This window comes from Gopherus flavomarginatus, chromosome 1, assembly GCF_025201925.1.
Source record: "Gopherus flavomarginatus isolate rGopFla2 chromosome 1, rGopFla2.mat.asm, whole genome shotgun sequence".
Classification (NCBI taxonomy): Eukaryota; Metazoa; Chordata; order Testudines; family Testudinidae; genus Gopherus; species Gopherus flavomarginatus.
The window spans coordinates 229,461,955-229,482,316 of record NC_066617.1 but is presented as its reverse complement, the minus strand read 5'-3'; the positions used below and the strand labels follow the sequence as shown (position 1 = coordinate 229,482,316).

At 41.2% G+C, this 20,362-nt stretch overlaps 1 protein-coding gene across 7 annotated transcripts in view; it reads right to left on the bottom strand.

Annotated features, from left to right (window-relative positions):
• Positions 1-663: 663 nt before the first annotated feature.
• Positions 664-20,362, bottom strand: part of SCML2 (Scm polycomb group protein like 2) — a 141,287-nt gene continuing 121,588 nt past the window's right edge. For 6 of the 7 annotated variants that reach the window (XM_050936544.1, XM_050936545.1, XM_050936547.1 and 3 more), the window contains 4 exons: positions 15,801-15,914; positions 8,892-9,173; positions 7,962-8,125; positions 664-2,841 (listed from right to left, as the gene is read on the bottom strand). In XM_050936544.1, coding sequence (XP_050792501.1) covers positions 2,716-2,841; positions 7,962-8,125; positions 8,892-9,173; positions 15,801-15,914 — 686 coding nt within the window. In that variant the 3' untranslated portion in view covers positions 664-2,715. The remainder of the gene's footprint in view (positions 2,842-7,961; positions 8,126-8,891; positions 9,174-15,800; positions 15,915-20,362) is intronic. The other variant, XM_050936546.1, reaches the window with a different exon arrangement.

Sequence of the window (20,362 nt, the reverse complement as noted above, 5' to 3'; positions counted from 1 at the left end):
TTTTCATGCTAACCCCCATATTTTGGACGCTAAGGTCCAAATCTGGGAATAGGTTATGACAAAGTATAAATCCAAAGGATTCTTAGACAATGCACTTGGTGTATCAGTTATGAACCAGATTTTATCAAGGCAGCCACTAAACTGAAAGGAAAATATTCTACTCTGCACTTCTCAACATTCAAGATTTTGAAAAGAAAAAGAAATATATATAAGTAGTGCCTGATCATACAAGAGGTTCATAGGGGTCTCCTGTCCCTTTCAAATTAATGGATATTTGTGTGGAAATTTTGTGAATCATACGAGCAGCAAGATACTGTATACATCACAAATCTTTCAAAAACACAGATCCATCTAAGTTCATATATTAATTGCTTTTGATAAGCAGATGTTGCAAGGTTATATTCCTATAATAAAAAAACTTTACATCAGAAGTTCACATGAACTGCCAAGTTCTGCAAAATGCTGGATAATATAGCAAACTATGATGTCTGCACAAACTTTAGTTGAAGCAGGAGTATATCTACAATGTCAAACAAAATGGACAATTATAACACTGAACAATATTTTTAATTATTTTAGATAAGAACATCCAGTTGAAAATAAACAATTAAAAATATATTCTGTTACATGGCTTGGATCTCATGCTATAATACAATGTGACATTCTAGCTTTTCATGTGCACGTATGTGCACACAAACTTTGTACAAATATTATACTACCGCCATGGAGTGTATGAAAAAGAGGCTACAACCTCATTGTTCTATGTGGATGTTGTAGAAAACAGACAACATAAACATCTTAATTTTATTTATACCAACTATTTGGACAATGCAATAATATAGTTTCAGACCAAATTACTTCCAATGCAATTTTATGAATGTTGCTTCTCATTCACATTAAAAAGTCAGCATAATGCTTAACATATTGATGAAGTGTGGCATAAGCAATATATATCAAATATACTAGTTATTTCTCCATCATTGTTTTGCCCTTGTCTAGACATAAAGCAGGCATGTGTGTGCTGTTCATCTAAACATACATGTGGACAAAGGATATGTATAGTAAACCAAACCACATAACCCTTAGTGTTAAATGTTTTGTGATAGCAGAACAAACAATCCTCAAAGACAAATGAACTTCTAAATTAAAATTGTGTTGTGGTTATTTAAATGACTACTTGGAAATCTGAGAACTACAAAATATGATTTTGCAGTATTTCTGCTAAAACCTGAGAAATATTAAACTAGCAATAAGCAAGGCATTTTCAAACACGAAATCTGTAAAAAATACACATTTTTTACTAGAAGCTTTCATATATAAAAAGACAATAAGAAATATAATAAAACCTATCCCTTTTAGGACTACATCTTCCCTAGTAAATAGTTCTTTATTCTCACTTGCACTACATACAGTACATTCAATTTCCTACACAGAAAATGTACATTTCTTGTCCCTGATGTATATTTTATTGGCAGTGATAGCAAGCTGTTTTATTATCAACACTCATTTCTGTAGCTTATATAAACAGCACCAAGTTTTATGCAAAATAAGAGTATTAGTATGAGTACCACTTCTTCATGACAAGTGAAATATTTATATTAAAGTAAAAAAAACAAGAAACATCAGAACCAAAATGCGTATTTCCAGAAACTATACCAGAATAAATGGCTCAGAGCTAAGTAATGAGTAACTGGGAGTTTTGCATAGTACAGAGCACTCTCCTGTATGAATCTACCCATCCATTGATTGTTCCTTACCCCCCAGGAATGGAAAGCAAAGTGGACAGATGCTAATGAATATAGAAGTACACAAAAAATTTCTGGCAAAAAAAAATTGAACTGTACAGTTTCTCATTATCTCTGTCACAGTGCAAAGTATATTTTAAACACATTTTTAAAAAACTGAATACGTATGTACAGTATATATGTATGTACCACACTTGCACCACACATATATACACATAAGCATGAATACAAATATCCATGCCAAGTTCAGCAAAAAGATGGAATGTTTAAAATGCGGGTCTTCTGTTCCATAGAAATTTCGAAGTCTGTTCACCCCAGAACAGTTGGCTGTTTAAAATGGCCAAGAAAATGCCCCCTGCATAAATTGACAACATACTGTACATTTGTCCTCATAATTCACCAGAGAACTGATAACCACACTTTATAAAAGCTTATATTTGTATTAAAAACACACAACTCAAACAATTCATATGGCTATTCCCTTTATGGAAATCTGTATAGCATAATTTAGATGAATATTACTTTTCTGGAGCACCAGACAAAGTGTATTCACTAAAGAGATGAAGTCTACTGTTGCTTCTTTAACATTTTCTTATAAAGTTTTACAGCCACCCCTGTAAAAGTTATCAAACACCTGATTCTGTTTTTCTCCTTTGGGATTAAGCTGTTTTGGTTCTGAATGTGAATGTGTCAGTTGAAGTCTGTAACAGAGAATGGATTTCTCAGCACTCTGTGTGAAATCAGTACTCAAGAAAGCATTGCTTTTTAAAAAACACACAGCAATTGGCTTTTTGTGACACGTTTCTAAAACAGTTTAGAATACTAGAATTTAACAGTCCTTTTCACTTGAGAGGAAACTTTGCAAACTGAAGACAATTTATGATGACAAAATATTCTTAAATAAAGAACATTTCTGTGAACCTGAGAGTTAAGTCTGATATGAATACGTACATTACTGTCTCTCCACTGGCTAGTACTTTCCTTGTTTAAGTCTCTCAATATGGTAGCATAGCTTTAATGCTGGCCCCAACTTCAGTCCCATATATTTCATTATCATATCGTTCCTTAGTAACAGTAGTGCCTTTCCATCAATTTCCTACAGAAGGAATAAAAACAACACACAACTGCTTTAACAGGTTACATGGTAAAATCAAAAAGTACATTGTATTAGTTTATACCATAGTAAAACTTTATGTAGAGTATATAAAATAGTAATTTACTATAATTTAATATCTGTGATGGCTATTAAAACCAAACTGATTTTTATTTAAATATTTATTTTAGTGTTTTCTAAGGCACCTTTTGGTAGGTACTTGAGAGAATGCACAAGTTAATAATAAAAGGAATGGGACAAAACCAAATACTGTAACCAAAACAAAGGTAACTGGCCCAAGAGGAAAATCCGGAAAGGAAGAGCTGCTAAAGAAGAGAGGCCTCTCTAGTCAAAGATGAAATGACCCAAACACTGAGGCCTTGCACTGAACCTTGAAAACAGCTGTAGAGAGACTCTGGCATGCATGCAAACACCCACCCCCACACAGAGGAAGGGAGTTATACATCATCTAGGTCTGTGACACAAGACAGATTGTCCAGCCTAAACCAGATGGAATATTAGGATCAAGAGCAAGGACAACTGAACAGATTTCCACTGCCTTGAAAGAAGCTGTTGAAGCTGGACAGGCCTAAGTTATTAAAAGCTCTACATAGTATTGGCAATTCAGCAAATATTTCCCTAAAATTGCATACTGAAACCCCACTTTTTTTTTTCAAATAGAATAGGCTGAAAAATACTATGAAATTTGATCCCTATTCCAAAGATGTCCAGAAAAACCAAGAAAGGGAGGTAGTTTTGGTTTTTTATATCTATCTATATCAATCTATCTATATTTCAGTATCTTGAAGTTTCCTTTGGACCTAGGTTCCTCCAAACTTAAATGAATTTTTATTATGAACTGATACAGAGTGAATGCGAAATGTTACCATTTTACACCCATTTTGCCCAGGTGTAAAGGGATACACAAGGCAGTAAAGACTCTGGCTCGTTGGGTCAACATTAAAAAAAAGCCATACACTTCTTGGTGGGGACACTGCCATTTTGAGATGACAGCAGTTCTCTATTAGGCAGCCCATCATGTAACCCACACAGCGAAAGAAAAGAGTATACAGGGACTGACATGTACAGTTAGAGCTACTAACTTTTGACCTTCCTAAATATATCATCTAGCTAGTTCTAGTGATGATTTGCACGGTCTTGGCTAGATCAAACCAGGTAAATGCTTTTCATCTTTCTTCTCTCTCCTAATAAAACTGTGTTGTCTAAATGCAACCAAGCTTTGCATTTGACTGTTAATATTAAGGATCAGCTATCCTGGGATATCAGAAAAGCTCTATCCTGGGGAGGGAGCATACCGTATATACTCATTCATTCGCCTGTTCATTTATAAACTGACCCCCCAAAATGGACAGGTAAAAATAGCAAAAACTGTATGACCCTTTCATAAGCCAACCTTATATTTCAGGGGTTGGAAAACTTTGGCTCTTGGCTCGTCAGAGTAAGCTGCTGGGGGGGTCGGGATATTTTGTTTACTTGGAGTGTCTGCGGGCATGGAGCCCCTCAACTCCCTGTGGCCACAGTTCACCATTCCCAGCCAATGGGAACTGTGGGAAATGGTACACCACCTCCCACAGCTCCCATTGGCTGGGAATGATGAACCACAGCCACAGGGAGCTGACAGGCTCCATGCCTGCAGGCGCTCCAGGTAAACACAAATACAATGTATTAGATCAGGGATCAGCAATCTTTGACACGCGGCCCACCAGGGTAAGCACCCTGGCAGGCCGGCCCGGGCTGGTTTGTTTACTTGCCGTGTCTGCAGGTTCGGTCAATCATGGCTCCCACTGGCTACAGTTTGCCACTCCAGGCCAAAGCGGTGGCCAGTATATCCCACGGTCTACACCGCTTTCCGCCACCCCCATTGGCCTGGAGCAATGAACTGCAGCCAGTGGGAGCCGCAAGTGGCCGAACCTGTGGACGCGGCAGGTATACAAACTGGTCCGGCCCACTGGGGTGCGGCCATGTGCCAAAAGTTGCTGATCCCTGTATTAGATATTCAATTCAAATGATTCCATAGCGCTAAAAATCATCAAATTTTGGTGTAGACCTGTTAATAAGCCGACCCCCGCTCTTTGATGCGTCACTTTTTTACCAAAAATATTCGGCTTATGAACGAGTATATATGATATGTGGTGTCTAAGTGGCCCACAGGTGTCCAAAGTCATGAATGAAGATCCCTCTGAAAAAGGTGGTTACTGGGAGATTCTTCTAGATGTGTGGTTCCTATCTGTATTCCATTGGTACACATGCACACTACGCACCTGGAGCTGGAGAATTTGAAAGTACTGTCCCTTGGTCTGTGCACGGGCCCTGGGCTCATCTCCAACTGAGGGGAAAAAGGGCAAGGCAGACTCGCCGCCTCTCCAGTTCGTTCTCTATTACTGGAAATCAGATAAGATCCAAAGCAGAGAGGCAGGAGGGCGAGAAGTGAAATACAGATAGGAACTGTAAATCTCAAAGAAACTCCAGTTGCAAGTGATCAGACTTTGTCAGTGCCCACAGATCCCGGGGTTTGGTAGGAGCCAGGAATGACGGTACCAACACAGTCTGGTATTGATGGAGCCCAGAGTTTATGGGCTTTCTTGTTGTGCTTCTGGCACTTATTATGCCCTAACTCCTCATGGGCCGAACTGGTAAGCTTGCTTACGGCAGTCAGACTTCTCTGAAGTGGACTTTGAGAAGCCTAGGTTTCATGCTTATGAGAGTGCTTCCTGACAAGACCCCACCATGGGCTGTCCCACACCAGTGTCAGACTTTGCAGTAGGAGGCACACTCCTTGCTGAGTCGGCCAATGTACAGGGGCATTCTCTGGCCTGGATCTGATTGGGGTCTCATGGCCTTCTCCATGAAGTATTTGTGCAGACGAACTTCCCACCCTTCCTGGGTATGGCTGGGAAATGATCAGCAAGTGCTACACCTTGTCGCCATGTTAGCTTTCCCAAGGCAGTGCAGGCAGTGCTGGTGGTTGTCGCTGATCACGAAGGATCATGGACAGGAAGCACACAGTTTGAAGCCTGGAGTCCTGGACATAGTCCGGTACTTGAACGGGGTACCGAGGAGGGGGTCCCCCCCGGAGACTAATCTAATGCTAAACAGTAAAAACTATTAAAACTGTCAAACTATTTGCAAACTAGATGATTCTTATTTTGTAGGCCGAAGACAAAGCTGCAGACTCTAAAGGTTCTGACTCAAACTGCAGCAGTGAGGAGGAACTGGAGAGGCGTTTGGTCTGCCTGTCCTTTATCCCTTCGGTCGGAGACATGAGGTGAGCCAGGGCACATGTGCAGACCAGCAGACACTACTTTCTAATTCTCCAGCTCTGGGCACATGAGTAACCCACAGTGAAACAGAACAGGGACCATCACTCAAAGAAGAAGCTACAGTTACTATCTCTAGAAATACCGTGGATGGAAGTCCTTGTGGCCCTCAGATGATGGGGCACCAGGGAACACCGTACTCATTGTATAGCTAGTAAGGCTGGGTCTATACTTAGAAATTAGGCTGACAAAGCTATGGCCCTCAAGGAGTGTGAACAATTCATATCCTTGAGCTAGGGTGACTTCCAGTGCCAAACTGGGCAGGACAGTTCAGGAATGCAGAGTGCAAGTCCTGGTCCTGGGCAGAATGACTCCAGGACAGCATTTGTCCCAGATTCCCTGCAATGCTGCTCCACACCTGCCTAAGGCTCAGGAACAGCGCCAGCCTCTTTACGGTGGGAGGGCCCATGTGGACCTTGACCCCCCCTTGCCACGAGGCCACGCCTCCTGCTTCTTCTCTCCCCCGAGGCCCTGTCCCTGCCCAGGCCAGAAGCTGGAGACAGACACGAGTAAGAGCTGCCCAGGGAGCCCAGACCTATCACCTGCCCTGGGCGCTTGACAGCAGCCCCTAGCCCAAGGGCAGGCAAACTTTTTGGCCTGAGGGCCACATCGGGTTTCGGAAATTGTATGGAGGGCCAGTTAGGGGAGGCTGTGCCTCCCCAAACAGCCAGGTGTAGCCTGGCCCCGCCCCCTATCTGTCCCCCCGCTTCTTGCCCCAACACCCCCCCCACCGGACTCCTGCCTCATCCACCTCCCCACTTCCTGTCCCCTGAGAGCCCCCAGAACCACTGCCCCTGACTGTCCTGCAACCCCCATCCAACCCCCCTCTCCTTCCTGACTGTCCCCCCCCGGGACTCCAGCCCCCATTCAACCCGTTCCTCACCCTCTGACTGCCCTGACTCCTATCCGCACCCCCGTCCCCTGACCACCACCCCAAACTCCCCTGCCCTCTATCCAACCCCCTCTGCTCCCTGCCCCTTACAACGCTGCCTGGAGCGCCATGTTGCCCAGCTGGAGCCAGCCATGCCACCATGCAGCACAGAGCACTGGGTCAGGCCAGGCTCTGCAGCTGCGCTGCCCCAGGAGCTCGCAGCCCCGCCACCCGGATCATTGCACCAGCGGCAAGCGGAGGCTGCAGAGGAGAGGGAACAGCAGGGGAGGGACCGGGGGCTAGCCTAGCCTCCCGGGCCAGGAGCTCAGGGGCCAGGCAGGAGGGTTCCGCGGGCTGGATGTGGCCCACGGGCCTTACTTTGCCCACCTCTGCCCAGGGCCGGCTCTAGCCATTTCGCCGCCCCAAGCACGGTGGCATGCCGCGGGGGGCGCTCTGCCGCTCGCAGGTCCTGCGGCTCCGGTGAACCTCCCGCATGCGTATCTGCGGAGGGTCTGCTGGTCCTGCAGCTCCGGTGGAGCTCCCGCAGGTGTGCCTGCGGATGCTCCACCGGAGCCATGGGACCAGCGGACCCTCCGCAGGGATGCCTGCGGGAGGTCCACCGGAGCCGCCTGCCGCCCTCCCGGCGACTGGCAGAGTGCCCTCTCGCAGCATACTGCCCCAAGCACGCACTTGGCGCGCTGGGGCCTGGAGCCAACCCTACCTCTGCCCTAGCCTGTGTCCCTGCCCCCATGCTTTCTAGAGAAAGAAAATCATCTCTCATGAATTTATACGTGGGTAGCATCTGCTCCACCTTTCATTTCAAATGCAATAATAGCAGGGAAACTGACAAAAACTTCCTGTGCGGATCAGTAATGTGCTTAAGTCTAGCAGAATAGAAATAGAAAATGTCATACGTGTCTCCTGAAGAGTTCTGCATGTGGTGCTAATGCCTGAGGATCAGCTTCTTTCACAAATCGCATTACTTCATCTATTGACCAGGTAGAAGGATCCTTATTTGGTACTCGTGAGGGTTCCCTTTTTAGTGCACTGACATCAGGACCTGTTGTAGAACTTGCAGCTTAAATGTAAAACATTGGCAAAGGGAGAAATGTTGTAAGTGTCAATGTAGTAAAAACGCATCCTTGCAGACTCAAGTGAATGGAAAAATACAACATTATTAGTGTCCTGTATTAGTAGCAGTCCTCTCTCTTCTACCAGTGTATCAACCTGGCTACGATCACTCAAATTCTTTTACAATTTATTAAAATTAAAAATATTTGATTTTCCTTCTAAAAAGTCACCGAGATGTTCTATTTGGGTCACAGCATGAATTTGCATTCAGATGACTTCTACAACTACAGATACACACAATGGCATAAGTGTTAGCACTATGGATCAGTTTGAGACATTTGGTTCCTAGCTCCCAAGACACCAGCAGCTGGGAATGCTGTGCAGGAATGCAGTGCTCCCTGAGGGAAGGGAACCCCTCGCTGCAAATTTCAGAGACTCTTTGGCCAACTTGGCAGCAGTACGTGAGAAGCTGAAGAAGGAGCTGTAACCTGCACTGCCCAGCCAGGCAGACTGCAGGGTCTTTGATAGCTAGCACAGTAAAACATCATATGCAGGATTTCTCTGCCTTGTACAGTATTAGAATTAACAAGCTTAAACTCTGTATTCTGAAATCACATTAGATGGTCTGACATGTTTGGCAAAGTCTGACTCCTTATGTGAAGTCTTGGATGTCAAAACACTTTACTTCATAATTCATAACCCACTGACTTTGCATACTACTAAAAAGTAGGTTAGCAAAGCACATATTTTAAAAGGTTAAGTGTATGCCATACCTTCAATCCTCCTCTGCATTCGATTCCTACTGACTTCATAGTAACTGCTATTCCCAGCAGCGCTTGATGACAGCCTGTGTAGGATTGGGGCTGGGTTTGAAGCAGCAGACACTGGCTGAAGAGAATTCCTGTAATATGCTGCACTCCCTGAGATATGATATTCAGTGGAATTTCGGCGGGTTGGGCTTGATGGATTTACTGAATTGAGTGCGGAATCCATAGAGTCCTCAGAAAATCGGTGTTCTTTGGGAGTGCCATTTTCTTCAGTTGGCAATGTTTCTGCTACATAATATGATTAATACAAATACTGATTTGTTCAACATGTTAGATTTTTGTAACCTTGTTGTTTAATTCCATGCTACTTATTTTTAACACTAACTACAATTTTAAGCCTGTCAACAAGCCATAAAGCAAGCACTAAATACAACCAGCACCATTCTCCTTCTCTTATTAAGTAAAAGTAGTCAGTAGGAAGTTCCTAAAATACATTTAAAGTTACATCTGTAAAAAAAAAAAGAAACTGATTGTTGTAGACTTTGATGAGAGCTTGAAGGTTACTTTGGATCATATAAAACATGAATTTTCAATATTTAATTTTGCTGTCATTTCATTCTATACAAAACAAAACTATATATTATCAACAAAGGGGAAGAGTTGACTCTCTAAGAATTATCTGAAGGTAATATCAATATATTTGCAGTTATAGGCATACACATCAACACCAAGGAAGCATATCCACAGTTTAAACATTTTTTCTAAAGTGCAGCCATTAAGCCTGTGTTATGTTTATCCTGTAAGAGATTTTTAATATGAATAAAAGATAAACCTGTGTAATATTTAATTTGCCTCGTCTAAACAATACAGAGAACCATGGACTTCTAATTATAAACAAGTGTGCAATTTGTGTATCTATAGATCATACTATTTTCAGATACAATGGCCCTCTTTAAGAAGTCAACATATTGCACACAGTTGCCACAATTATTTCCTGTATTGAGGAAAATCCTGGTATTTCAGATACTGCTGTGCTGATTATTAAGAAATACTGACCACTGTACTCCACTTACATGCACGCAACTCTTCTCTGGATATGAAAATATAAATGAAACAACTCAATTAAATACATTCTGGCTTAAGAAAGAGGTAACAACTCTTTGATAAAACTTGAAAAGGGAAGTGTTTATCAGCTAATCTCTAGTCTTTAAAACATATTCTTTAACTCCACTTGGATGCTTCACAGGACTGAATTCAGAGCTTAGCCATACTGCTTTTGAGTTAGCTAACGGTTGTTACTATATAGCATCATAACAAAGTCCTTCCACCTGCCTATAGGGCCTAAGTGTTTGGTCTGTTTCAGGTTTTTTTAAATCATGACTGTTGAAGACTAATAATATATTCTGATTAAAGTATGGCCCGGATTGGTCAATATGCTATTTGAGAAAAATAGAAATTAGTTGGCAAGAAATGGTTCCATTTTTTAGCAATAATCTCTCTCTGCTCACATTAGACAAACATCTAGCACTGAGAAAGAAAAGAGAAGGGAGTAATGATGAACAAAATTAAGAAAAACTTTCCACTTCAAAGAAAACTAGGTTGAGATCCCAGCATAGAGTATCCACCTGCCAAAAGCAGCATCTCTGGGAGCAAAAAATATATATATTACACTTGCTCATGAAAGTGCAAATGCTAAACCCATCCTGCCACCCTGCAAATCTTTTCAGTATATGTGTACATCATATATACCCATGATGCAGTCTTTACTCTTCTGGAGAAAGACTGATAACTGCTGTGAAATATGCTTCTAAAACGCATGCTCTTTACTCTTCTAGCAATTGTAACTTTCATTTATTTCCTGCATCACACCAAGATCTGGAATTAAAATGATGGTAAAAGAACCGTTTTCCTGAAAACTTGTGATATTTTCACATATGGCTTTAGAGGTTTAGATGCACTCTGTGTCGAAACTTGGTTTAAAAGTATTCTTGAGATCTGGAAGCACTGGGTTTATTTTAGCAGTGATTATTTTAACATAATCCTGAAGGAAAATAAGAAATAAGAAATTCTCTCTATGGTTTAAGCAATTAATTAATAAATCCTTCTTGCTGGCATGACCCAATTGCTAAATGAAGAAAGAAGGGTTTCAAGGGCTGTGTATTTGGTTACCTCTGCTTAGAACACCAACTTTCTGTCACAAATATTGAGTACGATTGGTTCAGGCCTTAAAAGCTTAGTTTTCATTTTAGTCCAGTTCTGGAAAGTCTATCACTGTGCAAGAGATTAAAAAGTCTGCTAGACATGCATCCATGTCAAAAGTTGAAAACATCCTCCTCTTGGCTACTGAGGCCCGCATATAATATATCCCTACATAGAATATATCCTTTAAGTTTTCCAATTTAAAACATCACTTAACTGAAAATCAACAGTAACTTCACTCTACACAAAAGTTCAGAGAGTTTTTAAGATGCGTAGTCAATGATTAGCAATAAAAAAAAAATCAGAGGACTTGAAAAAAACGGGAGAAGCTAGAAAATGAGACACTGCTGGAAGTTTCAGTCTGGGAAGTAAAAAAAAAAGTGGGGGGAGAATCATAAATGAATATATAAATGCTGAATAGAAGAGTTTGAGAATCAACTTAGATATAAGTCTCAGAATATTGAGATTTTTTTCTTTTCAAGATATTAGGGATTGGAACCTCTCCTAAAATAGGCCTTGGATTCACATATGCAAGGTAGGAAATTCATAGAAGTCAGAATTTAAGGCCTGAAGTGCTACCAGATCATCTAGTCTGACATCCTGTGTATCAAAGGCCACCAACACTGCTCAGCACCCACACACTAAACCCAGCAACCAAAATTAGTCCAAAGTATTATAGCCTACAGGAGACTAAACTATTATGTGCCAGAGAGAGAGGTAGGAGGTGCACCAACACCCCCACAATGGCAGGGAATGGATTAAAATAGATATAACCAGATGATTCTGGCAAGCTGCACAGGAAGGCAAACCCCCCAACCCCAAGATCAATACCAATCTGACCTGGGGAAAATTCATTCCTGACCCCACATATGGCAATCAGTTAGACTCTGAGTATGCAGGCAAGAATTAGACAGCCCAGCACCTGAGAGAGAAAGACTGCTCCGTACCATCCTGGCGCACCAGCCCACCTCATCCAGAGTCCCATCTCCAGCTATGGCCATCTCTGATGCTTCAGAAGAAGGAGACAAAACAATCCAGAGTACACTGGGGCAAAAAAATCTCTTCCTGACCCCTGCAGGTGACCATCTGAGACACTGAAGCATGAGATTATAGGGATATAAGACAAACTGGTAATAGCCGGTGGGGAAACATTTGTATAAACAGGCATTCAGATAAACAAAAGTGTTATTTTGAGCTTGATTCCTGCTGCAAGCTGGAAGGCAGTAAAGGTCTGGGTACAGCTGGGAAGTGGGGGCTGAAGAGTCACGCTGGGGCAGTGTTTTGCCCAACTGGCTACTGTTGTTACCCTTTCAGGTTATGAGCCAATGAAAGGCAATAGATCTTCTCCTGCACACCCACCTGCCCTATGGCTGTCCCAGGGCCCAGGCTGCCTGCTCTGGGCTGTGGCTAGACATGGCCTGAGTGGTGACTGTGATGTTGGCAAGACCCCCGCCCTGCTGGTCACTGGGAAGGGCTGTGTCCCACACCGTGGGGCTCTGTGATGGGAGAGGAGTGCAGACTAGTGATGCCCTTGTGGATAGGGTGGGTTACATGGACTGCACTTTGAACTGGATACAGTGTTGCAGCTATGCAACCATGTGAATCAGACACATTGCTCTACATTAGCTTTCTCCACCCTTGTACTTCCCTAGTAGGTGGATGCTGTTCGCAGAGGGGAATTTCTTTAAGCAGAAGGCTATCACTGCCATATCACTGCCATATTCTGTTATTGTGGATGTACTCCTTGTGCTCAGTAGGGCTGCTTGGGGGACACACGGTGAATTCAGATCATTAGAATGTTCAGATAAAGGGAATTTGGAGGATGAGTACACTGAATTTCCCTTATCTAAAATAATCTGTTATCTTCTGAAAGGAGAAAATCAGATCAGTCTGGCATGACCTACCTTTAGTAAACCGTGTTGCATTACTTCCCCTTTACCTCTATGAATTTAATTATTCTTTGCTTCACAATTTTTTCTAAAGCATTGCATACAACTGAGGTCAGACTAACAGGTCTAAAATTGCCCAATCCCTTCACTCCCCCCTACCCACCCGCTTTTAAACATTAGCTATTTTCTAGTCATATGGTACTACCCCTAAATAGATAGATTTATTAAAAATCCTTACTACTGGACTAGCAATATCATGTGCCAGTTTTCAGTATTCTGGGATGGATGTTATCCAGTCCCCCCTGATTTGAGTACATTAAAGATGTTCAAATTTTTCTTCCATCTCAGACATGGTAGTTCCCATACACTTATTTCCATCAGCCATACTGCCTTCATGATCCTTATTATCATCCAGATTGAAAACCAAGGCAAAGTTTCATTTTGGTTTTGGGCCATACCTAGATTATCTTTAATCTTCTCCCCATGCACACTCCACAGCAGTCCAACCTCATCCATCCTTATCCACTTTAAATTTATATAACTAAAAATCCTCTAGTTATTTACTTTAATTTTCTGAGCAAGGGCTAATTAAGCTAGACCTAGCAATTTTCACTTTATTCCTACATTTTTAACTTCCAAGATATAGCTGTCTATGCTAATCAATCCCCTTTTCCATTCCCTGTAGGCTCTCTGCTTATTCCTAATAACCTTTTTGGGGTGATTTCTCATCCAGTTGGTTTGGGGCTTCCCGTACAAGATTTTTCTCCTTGCTTGGGATGCAAATTGCAGATAGTTTTTGTGTATTTGTTTAAAGAAATTCCAAACCTCCACTACATTTAGATCCTTGAACTCACCAGTCCAGCTGATATCATTAACTAAATTTCCTTATTTCCCAAAATCTGCCTTTTTAAAATAAACCACTGTTAATGACCTGGCTTTGATTATCCCTCCATTTAATTTAAACTGAATCAACTCCGGATCACTCAATCCCAGGTTGATATAACCAGCTCAGAATAATCCTCTTTAAATCAAGATCCCCCTGTTCAACCAGCAGGCTATCACTTTTCAGTGAATCTGGGATGCTATAATGGCTGTACTTGAAGGAGACCTTGTCTAATCAGCAGTCATTTGGTCTGAGATCTGAGTGAGTTTTGGGATTTGATAGCTACAGTCTTCTTGGCCATTCTGATATTTTGAATATCTGAAATAAGGTACAGAGAGCAGGCACAGACATGAGGTTTTCTTAAGTCTTGTTGGAAGTTCTATTTCCGAATCCTTGGTGTTTGGAGCAGGCTATTGACAAATGAGGAAAGTGGCCTTATGGGTTCAGCATAACAGAGGCCTATGTCTTAGCCTGAAGATCTTCACAAGAATTTGAAAAATCTTTTAGATCCTCTGGGAATTGGGGGCAGAAGTCAAAGGTTCTTCTTAATACAGGATTTAGAGTGATGTACTTGGCTACAGTAGTTAGCCACTTAGGTTGCAGCTTTTTTCCATTATCCTCCATGACTGCAAAGAGGAAACGGTCATCTAACAGAACAGACAGCAAAAACCTGAAGAAATATCTTCGAGCAGATTAGAAAGAAAAAGCATTGCTAAAAGAAGATCCTTTCCAACAGATATTCTAGGTCTTTCTTGCTAACCAACCTATGAGTGCGAGATCTTTAATTACCTCCAGATTTTCAGTAGAGGACACTGCCTTAAAAGGCTGAGTGGGAAACAACACAAATTCTGATCCTTAAATATGACAACACATTTATTTTTCTTACATTTTTTTTTTTTGGAAATCCAGGCAACCATACTTTATAATAAATGAACTACTGGTTATTAAAACTTCCTTTATTATGTAGTTATTAGACCTATATATTGAATACGGATAGGAAAGTGATCACGCTTATTTTGAGTGCACAGGATTCCTTACTGGGTACTGCAGCTAACTGGCCTATATTTGAATCATACATTTTGGTTTGAGCAACTCTATTTTAGTACAGCTACGTGTGCTATATTTATTCATGTACATACCCAGACTCCTCTAAGTCCATTAGAAATGTCTGACTCAATTCCACAGATTTATTGTATGTATAAAATAGTGTCTCCTTTTTATATCAATTCTAAATTTGCTACCAATTTCTAGGTCCCTTGTTTCTGTTATTAGACTAGAAAAGGAATGACTGACTTGTCTTAAATAAGCCTAGCATTATCTTCATCTCCTCTTGCTCTCTAAATATAGTGTAATGGCTCCATCTGCAGAGGAGCAGAGATCTCACTGAAGCTAGCGGGAGCTGCAGGAGCTCAGAACCTCTCAAAAGTCAGGTCACAAATCTCTAATTGACTCTCATAATCAACCCTTGCAAATCTCCTGCCATCCTCAATGTCTTTTTCTGAACTCAAGTTAGGCTAACAGACAGTGCAATACTCCAGCGGTGCAGAGAGTGTGTATTTCACATAGTTGTTATAGTAGTTTATTTTCTATCCCATTTTAATGGGATGCAGCATCCTACTTGGCTTTTTAGTAAGCTGTTGCACATTAAGCAGACAGCTTCATTCATCAACGGTCTGCAGCGAATCTTTAAACCTTTTCCCAAAAAAGGACTGGTTGCGTTAGAGGCCTAAGCTCCCAAAGCTACATTAGTTCTCCCAAAGTGCAACATTTGTGCCCATTCACCAATAATTACTTACACACATACACACCACTGTGACTATGCATTCTGTCAACTGCTGATGGCTAAGGCTGGATAAAATTAGTTGTACTTGTTTACTCTTTTATTTGAAATACTACGAATACAAATAACCCTCCGACAAAATGCAACAAATGCACTTAAGTTACCTTCAGATGGGTGAGCGTCAGATCTGGGGAGTTTAGGGGAGAGAGGGGCACTGTAGGGTGGAGAATCCTGAGAATATCGTTTAGTACTTCTGTTTTCTGATATTTCCTCTTTTGCTGTCAACAGAAAAAGTTACAGTCTTTCATTTCAGAACTAATAAAATTGTTGGGGGAAAGAGGAAAGATATAAAAGTGAGGTGAATGTGTGCTGTATTCACTCACTGGATTTTAATTCTGCTCCCTATATTGTGTGTCTTGGAATGACTGTAGCACAACTCAGACAGTACTACCTTACACCAATTTGAAACATTACCCACAAGTCTTCAGTGACAATATCTTTCACTATTAGCTTAACCTTATCAGGCAGGCTCAGTTATCACCACACAAACTTTCAGGGCTAAAATATAGTTGGGTCAGACAGTTATCACCCAAGTTGCCTTGAGCTGGCTTCATCCTAAAGAGAGTTCAAAATACAGAGCTTCTTGCTTGACAGACAAGATAAGGGAAGCTTAATGGCATATTGCATCTATTTTTCCACCTTATTAACCAAACCTACAAAGTTACAGTCAGATTACAGCTTGTTTTAACTAGCAGCGCCATAAAAGGAAAAAACACCAACTTCCAAAGAAGCACACAGGAACACAGCAGCTTCTATACAGCCATCTAAGTTTCTCCCCTAATAAGAACCTTCTGAGACTGCAGCCAGATCAAATGTTTGCAGTTATGAGCTAGTGGCTAGAGCACTGGATTGTGAGACTCAGGAGGCTTGGGTTCTATTCCCAACTCTGCTGGGTGACCTGGGGTAAGTCACTTTATCCATCTGTAAAATGGGGATAATGTTACTGACCTCCTTTGTAAAGCGCTTTGAGACCCACTGTTATTATTATATATCATATAGATGGCAGCTATATTTTGGCTAGAAAAATTTAACCAAAAATCAAGAGCTACAGGAATAGGGTAAAAACAGTTACTAACTTTTCTGTAACACTTGTTCTTTGAGATGTGTTGCTCATGTCCATTCCAAGTTAGGTGGGCATGCACTGTTGCCGGAGATTTTTCCCTCAGCGGTATCTGTCAGGCCAGTTCTAGCACCCTCTGGGGCTGCACATTCATGCGCCAGTATAAGGGTCCTGGCCAGCCCTGCATCCTCTCAGTTCCCTCTTGTCAGCTAATTCAGTTATGGAAAGGTTAGTAACTGTTTTTTTTTTCTTCAAGTATTTGCTCATGTTCATTCCATTTTAAGTGAATCCCAAGCAGAACTCAGGGAGCTGAGGTCAGAGTTCACAGACACGTGGATCACAACACTGCTCTACCAAACTTGGCATCATGTCTTGTCCGCTGGGTGATTGCATAGACCAAGTTGCTGCTCTGCAGAGGTCTTGGACTGGGACCTGGGCCAGAAACGCTGATGATAAAGCCTGAGCATTCATCAAATGGGATTTCAAGATGGCAGGAGATGGGATGCCCGCCTGCTCATAGCCTGTACAAATGCAGAAACTGATCCAGGATGAAATTCTCTGAGCAGAAACTGGTAGGCCTTTCATACTGTCTGCTACTGCCACAAAGATCTACACTGATTTATGGAATGGCTTGGTCCTCTGAACGTAGAGGGCCACGGCACATCTAACATCCAGTGTGTGGAGATGCTGCTCCTCCGAATTCTTGTGCAACTTTTGGAAGAAAACTGGCAGGAAAAAAACCTGATTACTATGAAACTGTGAGACCACCTTTGGGAAGAATGCTGCGAGGGGGCATAGTTGAAGCTGGTCCTCAAGTTGGGCTTGCTGCAGGAGGCAAAGGATTCGAAGCCTGGAGACTAGGGCATGCCTGGCCCTATGGGTAGAGGATGCCCCTCTATGCTAAACATGGCAGGGGGGGGAGATCTAATCATACACACTAAATAGTAAAATAGTAAAATAAATAAATAAATGAAGGTTACTAAACATGTGAAAAAAAAAAAAAAGGTGGGAATAACAGAACCACTGATTGAATGCCCTGCCGAGGCAAAATCATTTGTTCCAGTGACCATCACGGGCTGTAAGAAGGAACTGAGAGGATGCAGAGCCGACCAGGCCCCTTATATCAGCACATGAGCACACGACACCAGAGAGTGCTAGAGCTGGCCCAATGGATACAACTGAGGGAAAAATTTATAGCAACTGTGCATGCGGTGTGCGCACACCTTTACGTGGAATGGACATGAGCAAGCACAAGAAGAACACTAGCTTCACCTCAATCTATTTTTCTCTTCCTTTTTGGTTGCCTGTGTACAATCACCTAAACATTAAGGCAGTCGATTGCAATTAACTCATATAATTAACTAAAAAAAATTAATTGTGATTAAAAAAATTAATCACAATTAATTGCACTGTTAAACAACAGAATACCAATTGAAATATATTAAATATTTTGGATGTTTTTCTACATTTTCAAATATATTGATTTCAATTACAATACAGAATACAAAGTGTACAGTGCTCACTTTATATTATTTTTATTACAAATATTTGCACTGTAAAAACGATAAACAAAAGAAATATTTTTCTATTCACCTCATACAAGTACTATAGTGAAATCTCTATTATGAAAATGCAGCTTACAAATGTAGATTTTTTTTTTGTTACATAACTGCACTCAAAATAAAACAATGTAAAAACTTTACAGCCTACAAGTCCACTCAGTCCTACCTTGTCTTCACAATTAGCTGAACAAGAACAAGTTTGTTTATATTTACGGGAGATAACGCTGCCTGCTTCTTATTCACAATGTCATCTGAAAGTGAGAACAGGCATTCACATGGCACTTTTGTAGCCAGCACTGCAAGGTATTTACGTGCTAGATATGCTAAACATCCATATGCCCCTTCATGCTTTGGCCACCATTCCAGAGGACATGCTTCAACGCTGATGATGCTCATTAAAAAAATTAGATGTTAATTAAATTTGTGACTGAACTCATTGGAGGGGAATTGTATATCTCCTGTTCTGTTTTATCTGCATTCTGTCATATATTTCATGTTATAACAGTCTCGGATCATGACCCAGCACGTTTGTTTTAAGAACACTTTCACAGCAGATTTGACAAAAATACAAGGAAGGTACCATGTGCGATTTCTAAAAATAGCTACAGCAGTTGACCCAGGGCTTTAAGAATCTGAAGTGCCATCCAAAATCTGAGAGGGACGAAGTGTAGAGCATGCTTTCAGAAGGCTTAAAAGAGAAACACTCTGACGTGGAAACTACAGATTCCGAACCACCAAAAAAGAAAATCAACCTTCTGCTGGTAGCATCTGACTCAGATGATGAAAAGGAACATGAGTCAGTCCGCTCTGCTTTGGATCTTTATCGAGTAGAACCCATCATCAGCATGGACGTGTGTCCTCTGGAAAGGTGGTTGAAGCATGAAGGGACATATGAATCTTTAGTTCATCTGGCATGTAAATATGTTGTGATGCCGGCTACAATAGTACCACACAAACACCGGTTCTCATTTTCAGGTGACAATGTGAACAAGAAACGGGTAGCATTATCTCCTGCAAATTATAACCAAACGTGTTTGTCTGAACGACTGGCTGAAGTAAGACTGAGTGGATTTGTAGGCTCTGAAGTTTTACATTGTTTTATTTTTGAATGCAGTTATTCTTTGTACATAATTCTACATTTGTAAGTTCAACTTACATGCTAGAAATTACACTACAGTACTTGTATTAGGTGAATTGAAAAATACTATTTATTTTGTTTTTTTTACAGTGCAAATAGTTTAATCAAAAATAAATATTAAGTGAGCAATGTACACTTTGTATTCTGTGTTGTAATTGAAATCAAAATATTTGAAAATGGAGAAAACATCCAAAAATATGTATATAAATAGTATTCTATTATTAACAGTGCAATTAATCGCAATTGTTTTAATCGCCTGACACCCTACTAAACATCTCTAACATTAACGCTTTTAGTTTCAGATGGTGACCTTCATTATGAGAGAGAGAGAGATTTTTTCTACATCATTTTCTGGTCTTACTCCTTTACTTTTAGGATTATTTCATTTCAACTCTCACTTCAGTTTTCTATATAATTATCTTAGTCTCATTATGGGCTAAGTCCTGGATACTGCTGACACTGTAGTCAGCAGCTGGATGCAGAAGGAGACCTCAGGGGTACCATGCCTGTCCTTGCAATCAAGGTAAGGGGTGCTGTGTTCTTCACTTGCAGAAATGGGTTCCTCATTTCCTAAACCACCACAGCCAGCCATCTATAAACCCTGGTTTCTCTCCATACCTATGATAGACTCTATGTAGTCTCAACACCTTTGCAATGGTCACAGAAGGGAGAAAGGAAGAATCAGGATGAAGCACCTTTCAGTTGGGTAGAGGGGGGCTGCATTCAATCTTATAGGGCAAACTTATTTTAGGCAGGTAATAATTATATTTTGCTGCTGTGAATTAAATATATTTTACTATATGTGCATAAATCAAACAGATTAAATGTAAAGTTTAAACTAGATCTTCTGCAGCATCACAGTGGGATGATGTATACATTGCCTTGTTTGCCTAAAGAAAAGAATTT